The 19,373-nt window shown below is 37.9% G+C and overlaps 2 protein-coding genes across 2 annotated transcripts; both read left to right on the plus strand.

The window, feature by feature from the left end:
* Positions 1-8,155: 8,155 nt before the first annotated feature.
* LOC129777602 (uncharacterized) lies at positions 8,156-9,708 on the plus strand. The gene is made up of 2 exons (XM_055783973.1): positions 8,156-8,935; positions 9,006-9,708. The coding sequence occupies exons 1-2, from the start codon at positions 8,491-8,493 to the stop codon at positions 9,596-9,598; spliced, it is 1,038 nt and encodes a 345-aa protein (XP_055639948.1). The 5' UTR covers positions 8,156-8,490; the 3' UTR covers positions 9,599-9,708.
* Positions 9,709-18,009: 8,301 nt separating this feature from the next.
* LOC129776305 (uncharacterized) lies at positions 18,010-19,248 on the plus strand. The gene is made up of 2 exons (XM_055781873.1): positions 18,010-18,507; positions 18,572-19,248. The coding sequence occupies exons 1-2, from the start codon at positions 18,066-18,068 to the stop codon at positions 19,153-19,155; spliced, it is 1,026 nt and encodes a 341-aa protein (XP_055637848.1). The 5' UTR covers positions 18,010-18,065; the 3' UTR covers positions 19,156-19,248.
* The last annotated feature ends 125 nt before the right edge of the window (positions 19,249-19,373 follow it).

The raw sequence follows: 19,373 nt of genomic DNA on the forward strand, positions 1-19,373 counted from the left end.
CCCAAAAGGCATTCTAGTGAATTCAAAATGCCCTTTGTCTGTAGAAAAAGCTGTTTTCTCGATATGTTTCGGGTCCATTGGAATTTGGTGGAATCCCGATTTTAAATCAAGAGTTGTGAAATATTCAGATTTTCCTAGGGAATCCAAAATTTCTTCAATTTGAGGCATAGGATATTTATCGTCTATAGTATGTTCGTTAAGCTTCCTATAATCGATTACGACTCGTACTTTTTTCTTTCCAGATGCGTCTGTTTTTTTTGGGACCACCCATATGGGTGAGGAGTACGGACTTTTGGAAGGTCGAATTATTCCATTATCTAACATTTCTTGTATTTGTTCATGAACATCTAGTTTGAAATGATGTGGGTACCGATAATTTTTTGTGTAAATTGGCATATCGTTAGTGGTTAAAATTTTATGTTTAGTGGCTGATGTGGATGTGAGTTTTTCCCCCTTTTTAGATACAACTGCTTGATGTTGGTGAAGAATTTGAATTAATTTGGTTTTTTCTAATGATGAAAGATGATTTGTTCTAATGATGTCATTAATTTCATTTTCAGAAATACATTCTGAGTGTTTTATTAGGAAGGGAGAAATGGTTTCAAAATTGTTAACTGTTAATCCAATTTTCGGGATATTTATGGGGTTTCTACATGTGGAAATTACATTGACGGTTGTTTTATTATTTTCTGCTCTATAGAGTCCAGGATTAATAAAGATATTTTTGTAAAGTTTTTGATAAGAGGGGACAAGCCAATCACCGTTATTTGTGGTCTCAATTGTTACAAAATGATTGTAAAGTTGTTTGGTGGGGTAAAATTTGGCATATGAAAATTGTTTGTCTAATAGTGTTAGTGTTTCGTCTTCGTAATTGATGCGTGCTTTGAGTTCTGCCAATGTTTCCGATCCTATTAAGCCGTCGAAAAAGTTGTGAAATTTCAAGACGTAAAACGTGAAGGGTTTGAAAGCGCCGTTAAACAAAGCAATTTTTCCTTTTTCGGTTACACTGTTGGTTCCACACACGTTTTTTATTTTCGTATTTGGTACGGTGCTAGTTTTTCCCAAGATTCCTGGTGCAATAATATTTTTGTTTGCTCCAGAATCTATCAAAATATTTAGGGTTTGATTATTTTTAGGATGTTTAATTTTGAGATAGGGTAAGTAATTTAAGTTGGATTTAGATTTGTGTATCCCAAGTGAAAATTTAGATCAAGATCATCTTCAGATTCAGTGTCTGATTTTGCAATATCATCCTCAGGATCATCTTTGACTGTCTCATGGTTATTTATTGTTTTCCTATTTATTGTCAGACGGCTCTGTGTAGTAGTAGCATCCATCGGTTCAATTTCATTTCGCTCTCTTTTTTGATCCAATTTGAAGGGTTTCTGATTTTTATTCAATTGAGGATTTTTACTGCTTGATTTGTTATCGAAATCTTTGTTCTTCTGATACTTTTTTGGAGAATAATCAAAAGTCATGTTTTGTGCTGTTATTTCTTTTGATTTGAATTTACATAGAAATGCATAGGCATCTTCTATATCTTTCGGCCTTGCGGCTTGAGCATAGCCAAAATATGGTTCGATTAGTCCGGCGATGAAAGCAGCCAAGGCGTCTTCTTCTATAAAATCGTTTATGACTTCCCAGTTGTTACGGTATTTTTCTGTTTGTTTCGCCAAGGTCTTAATATTTTGAATAATATTTTTTGATTTATTGTAGTATCTCGAAATACTCATATTTTCAGTCATTTTACATTGCCATAACTGGCATTTATACGTGGAAAGTTCTTGACGATCGCCGAGAGCATTTGTCAGAACTTCCGAAATTTGCTCAAAATTGTCTGGGTTACCGGCAAGACATATTATGTCTTTTGCTTTCCCTTGGATTTTATGTATTACTGCAGTGGTATACATTTTAAATTGCACTGGCGTAACGTGCTCTTTGAAAGCATTGAGTGTTTCCTGAGCAGTTGTTAGCCACGCATTCAATTGTTTCGAATTGCCGTCGAATGTTGGAATCATTTTGATTGGATCCGGAATTCTGCATAGCATCTCAAAACTGGTTGTTGGTTGGTGATATTCGTATATTACCGGTTGTGCAGTAGGTTGTTCTGCTGGCGTTGTTCCATTTAAATGCGATTCAATTTGCAGGAACATGGCGTCATGTTCCTTTTGTTTGGTGGAAAATGCGTCCATCATCTCCATCATTTTCTGGAGTTGCGCGCCGATTTGCTCCATATCTGAGCTTTCTTCAATTAATAAATTTTCCAATGAGGGGGGATTCTCAATTGGGATGTGTGCCAAGTCTCCTGAGTCAACGGATGAAATGGTTTCTTCTGAGTCCGAAGAGTCGCAATTGCTGTGATTAATGCTTTTCCACAAGCTGCGAGTTTTCTTCAGAGCACTTTTTGGTGTTTTTGGCATTAATGAAGCCTTGCACCGTTTACACAAATTTGTTAATTTTTAAGCACACACGTTCGCTTAGAACTCGTGTGGCTTCTGGAAGTGTGCTTCGCTTAGAATTCACAATTCCAGGTGGAGTAAAACTTCTCTTAGAACACTTTTACTCCACGCGGTAAGTAATAATTAAAATTGCGTCCGAGTCTCTCTCTTAGAACGGACTTCGATGCACAACAAAAAAAATCACTGACCGGGGCGAGTTTTATTTCACTTAGAATGTGGGGCGTAGAAAGAAGAGAGAAAAAAAACTTACCGTTTGCAATCGTGTGTGCGGGGTTCTTCGGTTCTTCCAGTGGTGGGGTGCGGTGTGCGGTGGAACCTCAACTCTTTCGTCACTTTGATAGCGGCGTCAGATGCTAGCACTTTCTACAGTTCGTATTAATGTTTCGCGGATTCACTCTAATCGGATTTACCAATCCTGATTATAACACTGTTTTTTCACACTCGTTACTATTCCACTCACTGAAACCGCACGGCTGCGCCAATCTTGTTGTGGCCTTCGACGTTCAGCTTTTAAAAAACGTTTATTATAATCAACATACAGTTTATTATCTAAATATCATTTATTAAGCAAACGTGGACGGTCACGGAAAGAATTTGAATGAGAACTGAACGGCGTCGTGGGTTCTGCTGCTGGTATATATCGATGAGTAATGCTGATGCAGCGGAACGATGGCTATTGGCTGGCCGCGATCGTACGATGTTTGGAATGTGCTGATCGTGGTCCTTTGGTGTGCATATCATAACGTGATTATATGTCGTTATTCATCGCGTTTAAGATTTATTGAACTCCAATCGCGACCCTGTTATTTCTTGATCATTCTCTATAAGAAATTAAGTATGATTTTTGTAAAAAAATATTTGCAGTATTTTTTCAAGTTTTTTATATATTTATATTTATGTTTGTGGCTACAAAAATTTTGCTGTTCCAAAGCCTGCTTGTTATTATATATTTAAAGTAGGACGACTATACTCGTCTTGGCAATGCGTCCTTGGCAGCGAATAGGTTAATTAATACACCATTTTATCGTTTTTTTTTTGTTTGGTACATTGAGTTGTGCAGGGTATAGATGTAAGTGAAAAATTGAAGGGGGTTATATCCAAGACACGACCGCTTAGGACGTAGCACTGTGCATTTGTTTTATTTAATTTGCTTGTTTATCATTTCGGAAATTTCAACGGAATTTCATAAATAACTCTTCAGTAGATAGCTTCAGTGAGCCTCAAAAGGGTTAATGGCTTGCGTGGCTTTGTACAAGGAGCGAGTTTTTCTTACCTTTGTGATAACAATACACGAGCTATGATTATATGTTGTTTCTTTATGTCAATGCATGTCAATTGCACTGAGTATTTATCGTGCTCCCGACGGTCTTTTTCGCATTTGACACATACATTCGCCACATGCGGTTAAATATTTGTTCCATCGTTATTCAACAATGCTTAAAAACTTTAATATATCTTTGGCAACCCATAAAAACAACAAAAACGGTGATGATGGCCCAGCTTTTCTCTACATAATGTGGCGAAAAATATTATGATTACACCTGCTTTGCTATGGCTAGGCTCGATGTGTTGATGGCAATGCCTGATGCGTAGCGAGTCGATTATTCGCTCGCGTCCACAGCTCGAAAGGAAACGAAGATGACACAAAACGAGCAAAATAAGCGTTATTCGCTATTTTGGGTATGGAAAGAAACTGAATTTTTTCTGAGAGGAGATGCAATATTTATACACTAGCGACAGCGTACTTACTGTGAAACGGTGGAGGGGATAACGAAAAGGGAATATTTGCGACATTAAAAATATTCTCTTTTCGTTATCTCCTTCGTTTTTTCTATTCTCGCGGCTGCATAAGTTGGCCGTTGTTGATAGCACGGTTGGGTAGGTACACAAATGGACAGAAAAAATGTGTGTGAAAATGGGAATGCTTCCAATTTTCATCAATTTAAATCATTTACGGACTTTGGGATTGTAATGTATAGCATATCAAACAAATCTTAGTGGACTTCCGATTCGGTAGGTGTGCAAATCGTCAAAATCCGTTCGCAGCAAAAACAGTTATTGACGTTAACTTTATTTCATAAAAACGTGACTTGATTTCTGATTTGGCACCCCCTCATGAAAGACATAGTCCTACGTCAAAAAATGGCTCCGACTGACTGTAACAGTCAGCTAAGAGTTATCTTTGGATTCGTCTATTCTGTTCAGGGCCACTTAACATTTTCTGGATACTAACTTTTGAGTCCACTTTCTGTGGAAGAGTTGTAGTTTCAGTCCGATTCCCGTTCTGACCGGCGAAAGTTTTTCGGATTGACTATCAAACTGTGGCAATGTAATGGTCTGAGATGTTTTACTGCGAACGGTTGCCAGTCCATCGAATCGAAGGGATTATGGACCGTTCAGTATGTAATCGAATTCCTAAAAATGCCATGTTGCCTCATGCAGAGTGGAATTCAGTGATAAAATGTTTCTTTTTCAAGAAGATTGTGACCTAAAGTACAACGCTGGAGTTTAATGATAAAAAATCACAGTAACCAACTTGTCAATCTCCGGACTTTAACCCGATCGAGGGTTTGCTGAAGATCATTGATCGCATAATAGATTGTGAAAATGTTCGAAAGGAACATCAATTGTTCGAACAAATCCTCATGGCTTGGGCAATGATTCTTCAATACATTATTGGCAATTTGAAGCGATCTATGCCTTTAAAACGCAAATCAGTAATCAAAAATAAACTACGGAATATTGAAAGCTTCGCACAATATGGATTTATTTTTGTCCAGGACGAAAATGATTGATTTATCAACAATATCAACACAGTTTACGAATGAACATGATTTGTTGTAAATGTAAATGTTACTGTATGTACTTGAATGTACCCCATACATAGGGTACATTGGCAACATTTTTTTGGGAATTACAGGCTAATTAATAGTATTAATATGAATTTGGAGATGTATTTAGTTTTTTCTCATTATGTGAAAACTGTACAAATAAGCCCCTCTTTCCCCTAGTGACAATTTTCCGGAACTGTTTCTATAAAAATATCTATTGTTCGGTGGTTCCTTAACTGAAACATTTAACAATCTACTCGAAATTAATTCATATTAAAAAAGCGATGAAAAAACGCAGCCTTTAACATGAAAACCTATAATAAAAAATATATTACGAAACATATTATTACAACACGGAAAATTTCCCCTCCAAACACAAAACCAGTTGCATATGAAAAAAAAAAAATTTCGAAGAGTTATGACTATTAATAATATCTTTCTAATGCAGAAAACGATAACGAATATACGACGAACTCGGTGCATGTCGCTCAAAGCACATTGAGTTTGTTTTGCTCGACAGCTTTTCTATTTTTAATAGTACCCTTCTTCTTATTCAGGATTCCCCTAAATACTCAATGAGCATCTCTCGGGTGGCCGCCATCTCGTGGGCTCTCGATTTGACTGAGTAGCAAAATCTGAAGCGTCGAGTTGAAGCTGTTAGGTGATGCAAACGGGAAAACAAAGAGAGTTCATTATTTATGCATTTTATATACACCAATTTGTATCTACTTCACTGATTTTAGGGAAGTTTGTCTCGTTGGCCCCTCGGGGGGATGGGTACACAATGTCCCCCCTTTCATCACCCTCGACGGCACGCGTTTCCATTTGCACAAACTACAAGTACCGTTCCTTCATGATGTTCTCGCAAACCAGATTTAACTAAACTCAGCTGGTTTGTTGATCTTCATCCGACCCTTCCTCATCCCGACAACTTCAATTTGTAGTCAGATTTAGTTGATGGAATTTAAAATGAGTTTCATCAGGTTTTTTTTGCTCCTGGCACATCGCCACCGTTTTCATATGGGACTCGCACCGACCGAAAAAAAAGTATGCGGGACATTCCCGAAACGTTTCGTTGAAGTTTCGTATTTATGGCATCCCGAACAAACAATCTCAAACATCCGACGGAAAATGGTAATTATTTTACCTACCAGAGTAGCACAAATAACTAATTTGAAATTTTGAACAACGCGTATGCGTTCCGGCTTTGATGTTTTTTTTTCGGCAGAAAAAAACACTCATAGTATCGAATTAACTTAGTTCTGTATTTGGTTGGCGAGAACAGCACAGCGCGGAACAATGACATAGTGTCTGGAGCACAATAGCTGATATAGCCCCAAATTTGATTAATTCCAGTTTAGATATTATGACTATAACCATATAATACGAGGGTCACTATTTATATTTCGGGAATAGGAACAAAAACAAATAGTTAAGCTGCGAATTTATTTTTATTGTTTTTCAAAGTACTCGCCACGATGATCGATACACTTTTGCATGCGCTTAAACCAATTTTCAAAGCATTTATTCCAATCGACAAGAGCCTTTTTTTGAGCGATTGTCCAATTATGTGGGACCCAACGTGAACATAATTTTCGCACAACTAAAGGCTGATTTAGACGATGCCAGTCAGCGCTCTAGTTGAAGTATCCAGTGAACAGAGAACAGACACTCTGTTCAAGTTACTTGTACCAGTATCGAACAAGTAATTGGCCTCTAACTTGAACAGAGTGTCTGTTCTCTATTCTCTGGATACTTCAACTAGCGCGCTGACTGGCATCGTCTAAATCAGCCTTAAGTGTTCATGTAAAATTGCAAATATGCTGGTGGAACTAATGCTTAGGGATGCCTCAATCTCACAATAGGTTACATGACGATCTTGCTTAATCATTTCGTGCACATCATCGATGTTTTCTGGCACTACAGTCGATTTTGGACGACCTTCACGAAACTCGTCGGACAGCGAACTACGACCACGATTGAATTCACTATACCAGCGATACACAGTGGTTTTTGATGGAGCTTCATCGCCAAAAGTCAAATTAAGTTGATTGACGCACTCTTGTTGTGATAATCCACGTCGAAAGTCGTAAAAAATCATCGCACGAAAATGTTCACGATTCAGTTCCATTTTTTTGACGAGACCAAACTTTCAACTAAATATAAAATATACAAATAGCGTCCGTATGACAAAATGTTCTGAGTACGTATATCGTCAAAAATGTCAAACTTTACGATGGAACCGTCAGATGGACTCACATGACATCAGTGTTGCCAATTCCCGAAATATAAATAGTGACCCTCGTATTAGTGAAAAATTCGGTAGTATAACACTAAATGTATTACAGTGGCAAATCTGGATTTTTATGTTTATGGACTCCGGCGCCAATCAGGCTGCAGTTTGAACGAAAACAATATTGCTTGGTGGTATTGCGATTAAACTACCTGGCGGAAGTTTTTTCCGGTTTCGCTATTACGTCTCGTGCTGCATCCAAGGCAGTCTGGAGCTGATAACTTCACTAAAATTTCCGATGAGTCGGGTGATCCTTTATTCTCGAAATTTTCGAAGCGATTTGTCTTCGGCCACTTATTATTTTTGCGATTATCACGAAAAATAAGCATAACTGTGTTTGTCTCATAATGCGTTTTCAATACTGGCTTATTTCTGATTTAGCGAGCTAGATCACGAAGTGTTTGGTTCGATTATTATTTGAACGTCTATAGATGAGGCAATCGGGTGCATCACTTCTATAGAAAAATATAACTACAGGTCGGACTCGATTATATATAGTCGACCATTTTTTTTCAACAATTATTTTCAAATCCTATACGTAATCGAATCTCAAGAAAACAATTTTTTCATTAATGTATGAATGTCAAACATTAATAGAAAAATAGCTGTAATGTGATTCGATTATGTATTGGATTCGAAAATTAACGTTGAAAGTGAAGTTGCGATTATATATAATCGAGTCCGACCTGTATTTGAATGAAATTATGCATTAGCACTATCATTGCCTCGAGATGTAGTTCTTGTGGCTTCATCAATGGAAACGCCACTCTCGATCCACTAAGATAGCGCGCGTCTACTTCGACAGCGAACGAAGACTGCCCTTTATATAAAAACGATTTCTCATTCGGATGTACATAGTCGTACGCTGGAATTGGAACAAGTAGTAGTTTGTAGTGTTTTATTTAAAATGAATTTGCCCGTACAGTTGATGTTAGGATTTATCCTAGCCACCGGATCGGTGTCGGCCCGCCGAAACCCATTGATTTATGGACGAAATTACAACGGTCGCTACCTTGTGCACAACCAGAAACGCCAACCGGACAGGCATCACTGGCACCTCCACGTGCCGTTCATTATTTTCGAGGTTTACGAACCGTCAGGGTTGGAAGTGTCTATGGTTCAACGCACACCGAACATCACGTTTTTTGGTGTTGAAATCTTCGTGAATAAGGAACCCAAGAATGGGTCAAAGTGTGATATCTGCCTGAACACCACGACTATCAGGTATGGAAAGTTCGTAGTGAAAGATGTGAACGCCAAAATAAAGAAAGGAGACATTCTGAGCTATCATGTGGTGACGGGGAACAATATCAGTAGGACACGGCATAACATGCAAAGGCTATGGGTAACTAGTGAGTATGAGTTCACAAAGCTTTGAATCGGTCATTTTTCGCAATTGATATTAAAATGTTATTCTTCCAGATTCAATCATCAAGAAGTGCGACTGTGACTTCGGACGAAAGGGACAACCAGCAACAAGTCCCCCGGTCAGTAAGGCTTCCTATCCGTTACAATCAACTACCGAAAAAGTCTATAAATATAATATCTTCTCTGATGAAGACATTTCGCTTGAGTGTGATTTTGTGGCTGTGAATAGTTTGCCGAAACAGAAACAGGACGAAAGAAACGGGAATAAAATGCTGTACACGTTCAATCAATTACATCGTGAAATTCAAGTTCTGGAAGGAATTATCAACCTGCTCAAGGATGGTTGTCCATCGCGGATGAACACTAATTTCGTGCTGCTCAAAAATGTGCTCCCAAAAGCTGCCAAGGAGGAAGAAATGATGGAACTCGTGAAATCTTCGTTCTCAATGAGCTCCGAGCTGGAAGAGTTGGAAGGAGGAATCCGTCATGTTATGCTGGCGAATGAGGTGACCGGGCCAGGTGTGGTGTTTGAGATGGTGGATTTTGTTGACAAACAAAAAGTGCTTTACTATGCTAAAATTAATAACTTTGAACAATTTGTGGACTACGATATTTTCATCAAAAAAACTAGAAGGCTGCAAGTATGATGTAATAATTAGTGATTATGAAGCTTCACAATGTTCTCAATAAGGACTTATTGTTAATACATGTATTCTATATTGATAATTTGAGTGAATTAAATTTATTCTATAATGTACATTTTTCATCGAATTTAATGGTCACATTACTCACAATGATATTGACGTCATCCAATGATTCAGATTCTTGTCTATCTCGTACAGCAAGTGTGCACATTGCGATATCCTAAGCATGGTTCATCATTAGTGTGAAAAATGAAATCAGTGTGAAATTTCTTCAGACTTGCACTTTGACCACGAGTATGCTACTCGGAATACATTGAAGGCTTGTTATTTTTGACAAAAAAAAAAATACAATTTAGGAACTACAAAGTACTAATAAAAATACAATGAGGCGGCAAAATTTACTTTGGGACATTAGTGTCAATCTAGGATAAGAATATTTGGTGAATCAACGCAAACATTGAAGAAGCCCAGCATAAAATTTACTGATGAACTTTCATGTTCCGCTTCCAATAGATTCCACTTTGAGGGACTCGCGGCAAAATGGAGTCAGCTGCTTTTTTTTTAAATTTCGAGTAAATCGCAAAAAACAACACACCATTTGCACCGCAACGTTGAAGAAGGCAACTGCTAAGTACCTCGTAGCTCCGTTAGGAGTGCTCCAAACAGATTTTCTTCTACGTCATTCGATCCGGGCTGTTTTTTGACGTAGGACTACATCTTAAATTAAGGGTGCCAAATTAGAAAACAGGTCACGTTTTTATGAATTAAAGTTAACGTTAATAACTATTTTTGCTGCGAACGGATTTTAACGATTTGCATACCAATCGAATCGGAAATTTTCTGGGATTTGTTTTATATGCTATACATTACAATCTCATAGTCTGTATATGGTTTAAATTGATGAAAATTGGAAGCATTCCCATTTCTTCATACATGCGATCGTGTCTCGGGAGCAACCCCTCGATTTTTTAAATTGTTTTTAAAACTTTTGAGACCAATTACAGGTTTAGTTTACATTTTAATATGTATATTTATTTGTTTGCGTATTTATTATATGTATTGATAATGGTGATCTTCTTTCAGAATATTTCGAGAATTGCGCGGTACAAAATATCTAATAAATTTCTAATATTTTTTAGTGATTTTCCAGCATTTTTTTAATTTTCCTAAAATCTATTATTGTATTGCATTCGTGTATTCGTAAAAAGAGCCCCAGATCTCATCGCCAGTGCTATGGAAAGTATTGTTGCAAATTAGAAAATTAGATATTTTTCTGAATCTCTATATGGTTCCTTATAGTGAATGGCTAAAAACGTGGTTTTTTTCAAGTCACAATTCTTTTATACGAAAATGGATAATTCTTTAAATAGAACAGATGATCATATGTTTAGTCTCATTAATCATCGATTTCATAAAAATAAAATAATGCAGACGGTTGAAATTAGGAAAACATTTTAAAATAATTGATTTATTGCAAGCTGCTGTTACTTCTCCTCAGTCTTTTGGCAACTGTGCGGAAGCTTTGTTAGGAGATGCTCATGCAGTCCTGCACCCAAAATTGATTTTTAGCTCATGTTTTGTCATCCATATTTATTATGCGATTAATGAGCATAAACATAGCAGAAAATGTCATGACTCTCATACACAGGTAAGCATTTATATAATACTAGCTGACCCGGCAAACTTCGTCCCGCCCAAAATTTGTTTTTTGTAATCAATACCTTCAAACATTCACTTTTTCTTACTATGAGCAAGTTCATGGGTCCAATCCCAGAACTTTCCATTGATTGATCTTCTATTCGTCTCCGTTGAATTTACTTTTTACTATAAAATTCCTAGTATTTCTAACAAAACTCATAATATCAGATATATCAGATTTTCAGACATAATTTTCGTTCAAGATTTTTCAACCACTTTTAAATAACATGATTCTCCGTTACATGGAATGAATGTTTTATACAGAAAATATGATAGAATAAAGACTGCCCTAAATCGGACAATTCCTTCCTCGAGTTCTGCTTTTATCAACACATCTTGCGATCCTTTTTTTTGGTATAGATAGAAGAAGATATAGGAGTGCGTTACATCACATTAAAATCCATTTCCAGTTTCGAACAAAGATCAATTTCGCTAGCGCAAACATCAAATGCACTAACAGCACTTGTCACTATGTAATTGTAGAACATACGGGAATTTAATTTTTTGAATTTTCCCTTTTTCCTTCAGAGTTTTCCTAAAATATTCAATTGTCATCCGAGCTCCCGGAGCTTCTGGCGCGTCACCAAAGAAGTGTGTAGCCTGGCGTTGTCCTGATGGAAGACAATGCGGCCTCTGTTTATCAAAGATGGGATCTTCTTCATGAGTGCTACCTTCAAGCGGTCCAGTTGTTGGCAGTACAGGTCCGAATTGAGCGTTTGGCCATAGGGAAGCAGCTCATAATAGATTATTCCTTGACAATCCCACAAAACACACAGCAGAACCTTCCTCGCCGTTAATGAGGGCTTGGCCACCGTCTGAGCTGCTTCAGCGGGCTTCGACCACGACCGTTTGCGCTTCACGTTGTCGTAAGTGACCCACTTTTCATCGCCAGTCACCATCCGCTTCAGAAACGGGTCGATTTTGTTTCGATTCAGCAGCGATTCACATGCGTCGATACGGTCAAAGATGTTTTTTGCGTCAAGGTGTGTGGCACCCATACATCGAGCTTCTTTCCAAGCTTCTTCAAATGGTTAATAACGGTTTGATGACTTATCCCCAGCTCTTGGCCGATGCTACGGCTGCTACTATGCCGGTCTTTCTCGGCTAATTCAGCGATTTTGTCGCAATTTTCGACGACAGGCCTTCCGGAGCGTGGCGCATCTTCGACGACCTCTACACCAGAAGGAAAACTTTGAAACCATCGTTGTGCGGTGGAAATGGAAACTGTATCGGGTCCAGAAACTGCACAAATTTTATTGGCAGCTTGAGATGCATTTTTGCCTTTGTCATAGTAGTACTGTAAAATATGTCGGATTTTCTCTTTATTTTGCTCCATATTTGCGACACTATAACTCAGGAACGACTTAACCAAACAAACACAGTTGAGGACTATATTATAGCGCGCAAAAATACCTTTCCAACAAGCTATAGTATGACTCGATACAATGAATACAACTAGAACTACGCGCTTACAACGACACCTCGCGGAAATACCGCAGGACTTTTTTGACAGCCTAATATTTTTATGGGACCCCCTCTCCATTCCAGATATATATATATATATATATATATATATATATATATATATATATATATATATATATATATATATATATATATATATATATAAAATGGATTTCTGTCTGTCTGTCTGATTCTTATAGACTACTGAACCAATCAACATGAAAATTGGTATGTCGGGGTTTTTGGGTCCGGGGAAGGTTTTCGTGATAGTTTGAGACCTCTCACCCTCTCTAAGAGGGAGCTGCCATACAAATGAAACACAAATTTCTACATTACTCGGGAATAAATCAAGTAAATGAAACTAAATTAGGCATGTTGAGGTTTTAGGGTGCAATAAATGTTTCTATGATGGTTAGACTCTCCACCCCCCCCCCCTTTTTAAGGGAGGGCTGCCATACAAATGAAACACAAATTTCTACATTACACGGGAATTAATCAAGTAAATGATACTAAATTTGGCATGTGGAGGTTTTAGGGTGCTGTCAATATTTCTGTGATGGTTACACTCTCCACCACCCTCTCTAAGGGTGGGCTGTCATACAAATAAAACACAAATGTCTGCATAACTCGAAAGCTAATCAAGCACAATTTGGGATTTGAGGGTTTTTGGGTATGAGTAATGTTTCTATAATGGTATGACACCCCTCCCTCCTCTGGAATGGAGAGGGGGTCTCATAAAAATATTAGGCTGTCAAAAAATTAGGAAACAACTTCAATTTGTAATGATATGTAATATTATCACGCTTCTGCGTAACAGCATCATTAGCTATGTAGATAATGTGGTCGTGTAAAACAGTCTTGCATTCCAGCCGGCCTTGGTTCGAACTCCGTTGACGTCGTTTGGACTTTTTTTTTTGGTGCAATCCCAAAAATGATGAAAAAAGAAAAAAAGAAAGAGATGTCTGCTTCCATACATACAAACATTTTAAAGCGTTGGGGGATAGATGACATTATTTGCTCATTTGACGCTACAAGGCATGAAAAGACATGGTTTCTGCCGAAAATGAAATGGTTTCTAGCAACGCCAGTTTGGGGGTGGTTTTTGGTCCGATTGTAGAAAATTATAAAGTATTATTTTTTTTACAAATTTTATGACATTCGCCCGTGTTTAGGTGTTATATGACATTCAGTATTTTAGACGTTCATTTAGGTCCGGATGCTTTTCATGGGTCACTAGCGCTTTCTGGTAAAGTTGTTCCAAACGGTACAAGTCATCACCCCATTCACCTACCAGCAAAGCATGATAGGGGTCAGAAAAAAGGTGAGCGAACTGTATGATTTTATGAAAGGTCAAAAGAATGTTCATTTGAGAATCGATTTGAGAACGCGAGTACCTACAAAGAGTTGCAGATGAGAGCAGAGGCATAAACTCTTTAGTAGAAGATTTCGTGACCCTGAAAAGGACAAATGGCTTTGTGTAGTAATTTGTTTTCTTCTATCAATACACGCACTGAACTGAGAATGCATTGCGAACATTCTTCTTATTCTTTTTTTGTATTATTGGTTGTAAATACCTTGGAAAAGACCAGAAAGAAGATTGAAATTTGTTCTCTCCTACCTTTAGAGATGATAGAATTACTATAACGAATATCGTGACAGTGTTTTCGCAGTTGAACCGGATGTGTAGGTCAGAGGAACGGCAATCCTGGTAATACGAAGAAAGCAGTGGATGGTGTACTATAAATAACCACAGGGAAAGAGGAAAAGAGAAATGGTGAATTTGAAGAAGAAACGAATCAAGAGCGACGCTATGAACGTCGAAGGGATGGAAGAATTGACGTACGCAGCAATTCTGCGTGGAGTGAGAGTCGATCCGGAGCTAAAGGAACTGGGCAAAAGACTAGTCAAAACTAGGCACTCCCAGAAAGGCGAGATGCTTCTCGAGTTTCGGAACAAATCCAGCTGCTACGAGTTTTGTGTTTAAAAAACCCGTAGAGAAGTCGCTAGGCGATAAGGCGAAGGTGACAGCCAGTGTTGCCACACGTACAGATTTATCTGGAAAGGTACAGATTTTCGTTAAAAAGTACAGATTGGTACAGATTTTTTCCGCGTGGGAAATTTCTTACTATTTTGAGATCAAACCATTTGATTAAACATCGTGACGGCAATTTGAAAATTTTAATAAATGATAGTATGCAATTTATATTCAGAAAAACTATGTATAAACATCAACAAACACACGAATGACTTGCAAATGTAAATGTAGTATTTGTAGTAAATAAATGAATATTGTTTTCATGCTAACACAATAGACTTTTCTCTACAACGAATATATTCTTTGTTACAGATTTTTGGAATAAAAAGTACAAATGGGAAAGATTTTCAACCCCTCTGGTATAGATTTAAATGTGGCAACACTGGTGACAGCCCTATCCTAGGAGTCAGTGGTCGAATGCAATACTGGTTCAGAAAAGGAAGATCTATAGTTGACGATACTTGGATAATAATCCAGGAAGCTCAGATTTCGCTAAAACAGAAACGGAGAGAAGATAGATATTGCGACACAAAGAATCCCTTCATTGGTGCTAACCAAGAGGCTATTGCCTATTGCACCATATGATGAAAACCTCTGACTCCCTATAGATATAGGATTCTGGAAGTAATCCTATTGTTATACAATGAAGACAAGGGACGGAAACTGAAAAATATTCCGGCGGGTGTTCCTTAGGGTGGCAGCGAAAATGGTCATGTCGAATTTCGAAAACCGACCATGTACATTTTGTTTATTGGTCCAAAAAAATGATCTGTGCAAAGATTCAGCTCGATCGGACATGATTTAGGGGTGCCTCAAAGCGCTCAAAGTTTTGATTTTTTGATCCTCGAAAATCTTCCAAGGGGGAGAATAAAGGAAATTTGGAAAATGGAATTTTTTTCTTCGATGCCAAATGACTTAAAAATGCATGAAACGTCGAGATCTGGTGTCATCTCGAAAAAAAAAATCGAAAATCGACCTTTTGGGACTGACCTGAGCTGGGAGCCGGAGAGGCAATGAAGGTATGGAAAAAAATAATCATCGAATTTTAAGAACCGACCATGTACATTTTGTTTATTGGTCGAAAAAAATTATCTGGGCAAAGTTTCAGCTCAATCGCACATGATTTAGGGGTGCCTCAAAGCACTCAAAGTTTTGATTCGTTTTACCCGCATTTCCCTCATCAATATATGAATATGAGTCCTCGAATTAGCCGCTTTTGGTCAGAACAAATTTATGGGAAAATGAGGACACTTTCACTTTTTGTCAATTTGATTTGTTGAGAGACTAAGGTATAGCATATGAAATAAATTTTCGAGTAATTAGTGTTGAATTGGAACTCTTAAACATAGAAGTAGGCCTACTTCAAAATACGCTAGAGAAGTTGTACGTTACTGTAATTTACTGTTGTTACGTGTTCTTCATCTAAATCGAAAAGTTCGCAAATCCCATAATTCAAAAATACCGAATGCTCGTCTAGATCATGCACTTAGACACCGCAGAACCTTTTCTTGTTAGCGATCCTCATGTTATGGAGCAACTAAAGATGAACGTCAGAGAAGTCATCTGCCGAAATGTGAAAATATGCGGAATGGTAATCGAAAATTTTCTCAAAAGGATTGTGTTCTCAATTAATGGCACAGATAAAATGAAACAGACATCTGGTCGGGGTTCTGCCAAAACGAACCAAGCGCCAAAAATATTAATTGGAGATATTTAAATTTGAAATTTGGGCTCCCACTAATTGAATGTGTCGGTTCACATCTATCAATTTACAGTTCACGTGTTACAAACAGGATGTCAAACATAATACTCCCTTTCATGCTGTAGGCACACATCGTCGTCAATTTCTGATTCAGAACCTTTAGAAATATGAGAAAAACAAAATTATGTTGCTGCTAGACACGCAAAACTTCGTTCTCTTTGTAGCCAGAGCAAACTAAGTACATGCTAGTTATTAACATAATATCATTAAACAACACATTAGTATTTTGTAACGGCTTTTGACTAATTTCATGAATGGTGTATATATTGACTCACTTTTGCTGTTTTCGACAAAATGATATCTTGATAAATGAAAATAAATTTTATGAGGAATGCATTACACTTGGTTCGTTGTAGTTGAACACATTTTTGAAAAATGCAGATCAGCGCCTCTGCACTTCATGGCAGCCTTTAGATCAGATCCCGAAGACATCTGATTCCAGGAGCTGTTCGAAACAAAAAAATCTGTTAAAAACTCGGATCTGCCTTCTTGGAGAAAATCACTATCGTCCGATGCCTTATTGTGGGTTTATGGTTCGCATTCGTTGAACGCAATTTTGTTTTTTTTACAGCCAGCTACACAGATTTTTTCTTTTGAAGCTGTTGTCAATTGTCCGAATGACATGGTCATTTTACAGTTGATAGATTATTATTTTCCGCATCCAATGGTGTAAGAAACTCAATTTTGAAAAATTGGCGCTTGGTTCGTTTTGGCAGAACCTCGACCATCTGTACGAACTACATTTCAAGATATTGATAGCAAACAGAGCCATAACATAGGTAATTATTGTTACTGTTATCAATTTGTTTCTAGCGAACGGATCAATTCCATATTGAAATTGATACACGATGTAATTTTTTATTTTGGAATACTTTGAAACGCATTTTACTGATAGTTCTCTCTCCAATTCAACATCTACACACATTACAGTGTTTCGAGTTGTTTACATTATATTCTGTGTAAACATTGATTATTATGTCATGAATCATGGGTTGTCGTAAATTTATTATAATGGCAAGTGATATATATCAAATAAAACCCAAACCGTGGATCCCCTTCTCCACGCGTACCACCGCGGCATTCTTTGAACATATCGAAACGATAATACGCACAATGGGCTGCTTCTTGGAATGTAAATATTTTGGAGTAACACATGCGTCATCCCTGCCGATGAGTTTGTAGCGGCTGAAGTTTTGCCGAAGAATCGAGATTTTCAAATGATTCACCATTTAGCGATCCCGTCTGACAACATACTTGTAGATCAACATCTGGAGGTGTTGTCGGGGAAGCAAACTAACTGAAGTGAATGGAACATGTTGCTTTTGTTTTGAGACACTCTTTATTGTGTCGTCAATGATTGAGGAAAACCCCCGTTTTTGATGGCTTTTCGACCTCTCAGTAGTCAAAACAAAAGTGATAATGAGCGAGAATTTATTTTATTATAAAACCGTTACCAGCGTCCGCTATGTGTAGTCTTGTCAAGTTATTTGGATCGAGCCATTCAGTTTACGATGAAGATCCCAATGTTGTTGTTGTTTGGCGTTGCGCTGATCGCGAGTTTAATCAATGCACATCGGTATCATGGAGGACATGGAGAGCATCATCACCGCGGGTGGCCTCCGCATCATCATCATGGAGGACATCATGGCAGACACCACAGAGGGGTCCCATTCGTCAACATTGAAGTTCACGAACCGAAAGGTTTGGAAGTGTCAATGATTCAACGTGATAAGAACGTAACGTTCTTTGGGGTTGAGATTTTCGTGAATAAAAATGCCGATTTAAACACTACATGTGATATTTGCCAAAATACTACCAGTGTTACATATGGGAAGTTTATTATCCTAGATGAGGAGGCTATCATCAAGAAGGGCGACGTTTTAAGTTTCTACATATTGACTGGTGACAGCTCCAACGTTACCCGACATCATTTGCAGAAACTGTGGGTTACAAGTGAGTATGGTGAAGTATTCTTAACTTAGGTAGACGAAAATACATTTTTTGTTGTTTTTTGAAGGTTCCATCATTAGCAAATGTACTTGCACCACACCTGAAATTGTTCCGGACATCGACTTACGCAATGGTGATCCCGCGGAAACGGACCCGCGTCCATATCCACCATCGGAGAGCCAAACGGAGCCTCCCTTCGAGTTTAGTGAGATAGAAAGCGCTCACGGGAATGATCTTTCTTCTGAGGAAAGACCGCTCGAGTGTGATCTTGATCCGGCGACTAATTTGTGTCGGTCAAGCAAGCGTGGAGAGATAAAAACCAAAAATGATTTGCAGCGAGAGGTTCAGATCCTGGAGGAAATCATCAATCAGATGAAGAATGGGTGCCCTTCGAGGCGGAGCAGCAATATGCTTCGGCTAACGGATGGTCCTTTGAGAGCTGGCAGTGTTGATGAGATCAAAAATTTTTTACAGTCGTCACTTTCGGTTAGTTCGGAACTGCGGGAACTTGTGAAAAGGATCCACCGAGTGATACCATCGCGTCGTGATCGATACATTATGTTCGAGATGATTTCCTATGCTGATAAACAGAAAGTGTTGTACCATGCCAAGTTGAATGGTTTGAAACAATTTGTTGATGTGGATAACTAGGGCTGATGTTTGTGAAGACTTAGCTGATGATGTTAATTGTGAATGTTTTAGATATAAGGTGAGAAATAAAAGCTTTACAGATGTTCATTTAAACTACATTTATTTCCCGGGAAATAGAATTAAATTTCACAAGTTCATTTCTCTCAACAAACGCAGCCTTGAATCAAATTACCGATCGATATGCAAAGTTTGTCGAACTTAATATAACCGATTCAAGC

Source organism: Toxorhynchites rutilus, chromosome 3 (assembly GCF_029784135.1).
Source record: "Toxorhynchites rutilus septentrionalis strain SRP chromosome 3, ASM2978413v1, whole genome shotgun sequence".
Classification (NCBI taxonomy): domain Eukaryota; kingdom Metazoa; phylum Arthropoda; class Insecta; order Diptera; family Culicidae; genus Toxorhynchites; species Toxorhynchites rutilus.

Bases quoted from the DNA above. Each gene is read 5' to 3' on its own strand.
- LOC129777602 (XM_055783973.1), top strand. From the start codon at position 8,491: ATGAATTTGCCCGTACAGTTGATGTTAGGATTTATCCTAGCCACCGGA. The intron at 8,936-9,005 runs GTGAGTATGAGT...TTATTCTTCCAG, and splicing joins GCAAAGGCTATGGGTAACTA to ATTCAATCATCAAGAAGTGC.
- LOC129776305 (XM_055781873.1), top strand. From the start codon at position 18,066: ATGAAGATCCCAATGTTGTTGTTGTTTGGCGTTGCGCTGATCGCGAGT. The intron at 18,508-18,571 runs GTGAGTATGGTG...TGTTTTTTGAAG, and splicing joins GCAGAAACTGTGGGTTACAA to GTTCCATCATTAGCAAATGT.